The sequence below is a fragment of the Sitophilus oryzae genome, unplaced genomic scaffold (genome assembly GCF_002938485.1).
Source record: "Sitophilus oryzae breed Bouriz unplaced genomic scaffold, Soryzae_2.0 scaffold_149_pilon_pilon, whole genome shotgun sequence".
NCBI lineage: Eukaryota > Metazoa > Arthropoda > Insecta > Coleoptera > Curculionidae > Sitophilus > Sitophilus oryzae.
In genome coordinates this window covers 372,088-375,127 of record NW_022146169.1, presented here as the reverse complement: position 1 = coordinate 375,127, position 3,040 = coordinate 372,088, and the positions used below count along the sequence as shown (strand labels likewise).

The window sequence follows — 3,040 nt, the reverse complement described above, 5'->3', positions numbered from 1 at the left end:
AAACTTGTTATAATGACATTTATATTTTTTAATTCTAGATTTACCTAACAGTAGTAATAAGCTACTCACTGAAGACTCTAGCAGCATTTCCTCTCAGGTCCCTATTGTACCTACTGAAGTAATAAGTAATGAAGATATAGCAGCAGAGGAAATAACTATAGATAAAGACAGTTCTGATGCAGCTGAAATTGTAAGTAATTGAATTTAAAATGTTCTTTAAGTGCATAAATAATTTTAGATAAGCTTGAGCAGTTGGCAGACGTGGAATCCACACAGCAGTTGAGGCAGCCGAAAAGTATCGAGTTGACAGTTCCTGGTAAGAATTTTCATAACTGATTGTTAGGGTTTACTAAATGAATATTATTCTCCTTACAGAACCAAATAATACTGATTTAGAAGACACGAATGAACAGGTGACAAAAACTATTGAGTAACCCCATGCTGTACGATAATATACTTGTATGTCATTAAATTAGTTTTATGTACTAATAATATTTTTTAGGCTCTAATGATGTCAAAAAAAAAGGAGGAGGGTTAGTAAAGTGGAATCCATTGGTTCCAAATTAAAAAATAAAGGGCAATTCATTTTGAAACACTTCAAGAGGAATTACTGAAGAAAAAAAATTGCCCTTGTAGAGTTACAAACTCAGGTTCTGCAAAAGAGAGGGAGCAGAAAAAGGCCTGATTGAGGCACAGATCAAAATATTAAGGGAGGAAGCAGAACAAAAAAATAAATATTGCTGAAAAGCACAAGTTAGAAATAGATATATTGTTAGCTGAATTAAAAAATAAAAACTAACTTCTATTTAAGTAAAAGAATTGTTTCGTATATTTATTTATTCTATATAGCCTATATATTCTATTCATATAGCCTATCACGGAAGAATATAAAAAAAATAATATTCTTCCGCAAATGTTTCTATAATAGGTATCAAAATTAAAGTATACTTTTTAAAATTTAAATATGTTACAAAGCCAGAAGAAACTTCAAATTCATTGTAGTGCCTATTCTGAAAATTAGTAAATTAATACAGTATGTCCCTGGATTGTCTTTACAAAAGGAAAGCCTTTTTTATTATTGGCATTTTAAGAAAAATGCATTCTTCATAAAAATTTTGCTTGTTCTAAAATGGTTAATCCTGTTTATACTTTTCCAAATTTCCATACCGTTTTAGAGAAAATTAGAAATGATGCTTAAGGTTAAAGAAAAGGTCATGCGTGTCATATAAAAATGTGTTTATATTACAAAAAGAATATATAGTTTTCATAAATTTGAAAAATGGTTGAGAATGAGGGATGCCCGCATTCGGTTTTGTTCTCGAACCATACCTACATTTGCAACAGGTACTGGTATGTCTACTTCTTGAACGTCCATTTCATGAGGTGGTTCTTCTTCATGTTCCTCAATTGCCAAATTATGTAGAACTGCAGTTGCTACTATTATTGCCTTTGAATGGTCCAATGATACACGCATCCCTAAAGATAAAATGGGAAATCTTCTTTTCCATACCCCATATGACCTTTCCACACAGTTACGTGTACGAATGTGGGATTCATTAAATAGAGCTTCTGCTCGAGTATTTGGATGTTCCAAAGGTGTGATTAAAAAGTTGGTGTTGCCATAACCACTGTCACCCAAAAGCACCGATGTTCCAAATCTTCCACTTTCCAATGTTCCTTTAAGTCTGCTATTATTATAAATAGTCTGATCATGGGAAGAGCCAGGCCAGCGAGCAACAATGTCCATTATCCTTAAACGAGCATCACAAACTGTTTGAACATTCCATGAAAAGTACCCTTTTCTATTTCTATACCTCTCCGCTTGATCACCACCCGGTGAAATAATGCGTACATGGGTACAATCAATAGTACCAATAACTTTAGGAAACCTTGCAATTGAATAAAATTCTTCTTTTATCCTCTGACACTCCATTTCTCCCTCTGGTAATTTAACAAATCTTGGTCGCAAAGAAGCAATAGCCTCTGTGACCTGAGTCACAATGACACAGGCAGATGTTTTGCTTACCCCTGTGAAATCACCTGTGGTAAGTAGCATACAACCTGTAGCATAAAACCGCAAAGTTAGAAAAATTTTTGTCTCAGGGTGTATGGCATTATTGCGATCTGTTGCTGATGTTATTTCATCTCGAATTAAACCTAACAGCATAGCACAGGTCTGTTTCTGCAACCGAAAACGCTTAAAAAATTCTAGTTCATCATATTCTTCAAAATAATTGGGCCTAAAACATATTTTTTAGTTAGAAACTCTACGTATAAAATTGTAAATTCCTGACTATTACCTGACTTTGAACACTTTAGGATTCCTGTATAATCTGAACTCCTCAATTTCATCATCAGATTCAAAATTATTAGGCAAATTGAAAGGATCCATTTAAATATTTGATGAACGTACCGAATTTAACAAAAAAATACAGTCTCTTAAACAAAACAAGCAAGTTAGGTTAAGTTTTTTCCGGAAAATGACGTGAGGAAACGGAATGGCACCAACCAATAGGAAGGCAGTATAAACTTATTCCTGGGATATACCATCAAACTGGAAGAGATAACTTACACCAGGTTTATACTTCAGATAAATTTATCGGTTGTATTGTAGAACGCAATAATGAGCAGTTTTCTAAGGTATAGCTTATTCTAGGTTTATACTTGAATTGTAGAATTGGCCCTTATACCTCCTATAACGGTAGGTTTTGGATTTTTTCCTGATTGGTTTTTCTTGATTGGTTTGGATTAATTTATTATACACCCCTTAACCCAAACACTCCAAGGAGGATATTTCGTGACCCCTTATTTAAAGTGGACAAGCTTTATTAGTCAATGTTTTAATTACCCAGCGTCTTTAATAAAAATCTAATGTAATTTTTCATAGAAATGATCTGACATAAAAAGCAAATTTTATCTAAAAACTTTTTGATTATCTACAAGGAGTAAACCGCTGACAAATGTCTGTATACTAATGTCAAAGTAATGCCAAAAATACAAATTAAATACCAAAATTTCTCATATAATGCCTCACTAATGC

The 3,040-nt window shown here is 33.0% G+C and overlaps 1 protein-coding gene and 1 long non-coding RNA gene across 3 annotated transcripts; one reads left to right on the top strand and one right to left on the bottom strand.

Annotated features, from left to right (window-relative positions):
• The first annotated feature begins 273 nt into the window (after positions 1-273).
• LOC115878040 lies at positions 274-570 on the top strand. The gene is made up of 3 exons (XR_004049460.1): positions 274-316; positions 376-443; positions 503-570. It is a non-coding gene; the product is annotated as an uncharacterized LOC115878040 (long non-coding RNA).
• A 651-nt stretch (positions 571-1,221) lies between these two features.
• LOC115877982 (putative nuclease HARBI1) lies at positions 1,222-2,683 on the bottom strand. 2 transcript variants are annotated; one of them, XM_030894331.1, is made up of 3 exons: positions 2,301-2,683; positions 1,815-2,240; positions 1,222-1,751 (listed from the first exon to the last, which is right to left on the bottom strand). In XM_030894331.1, the coding sequence occupies exons 1-3, from the start codon at positions 2,390-2,392 to the stop codon at positions 1,265-1,267; spliced, it is 1,005 nt and encodes a 334-aa protein (XP_030750191.1). In that variant the 5' UTR covers positions 2,393-2,683; the 3' UTR covers positions 1,222-1,264. The 2 variants fall into 2 exon arrangements, with proteins under 2 accessions (XP_030750191.1, XP_030750190.1); XM_030894330.1 differs by having other exon boundaries at positions 1,222-2,240; positions 2,301-2,682.
• Between the last annotated feature and the right edge of the window lie 357 nt (positions 2,684-3,040).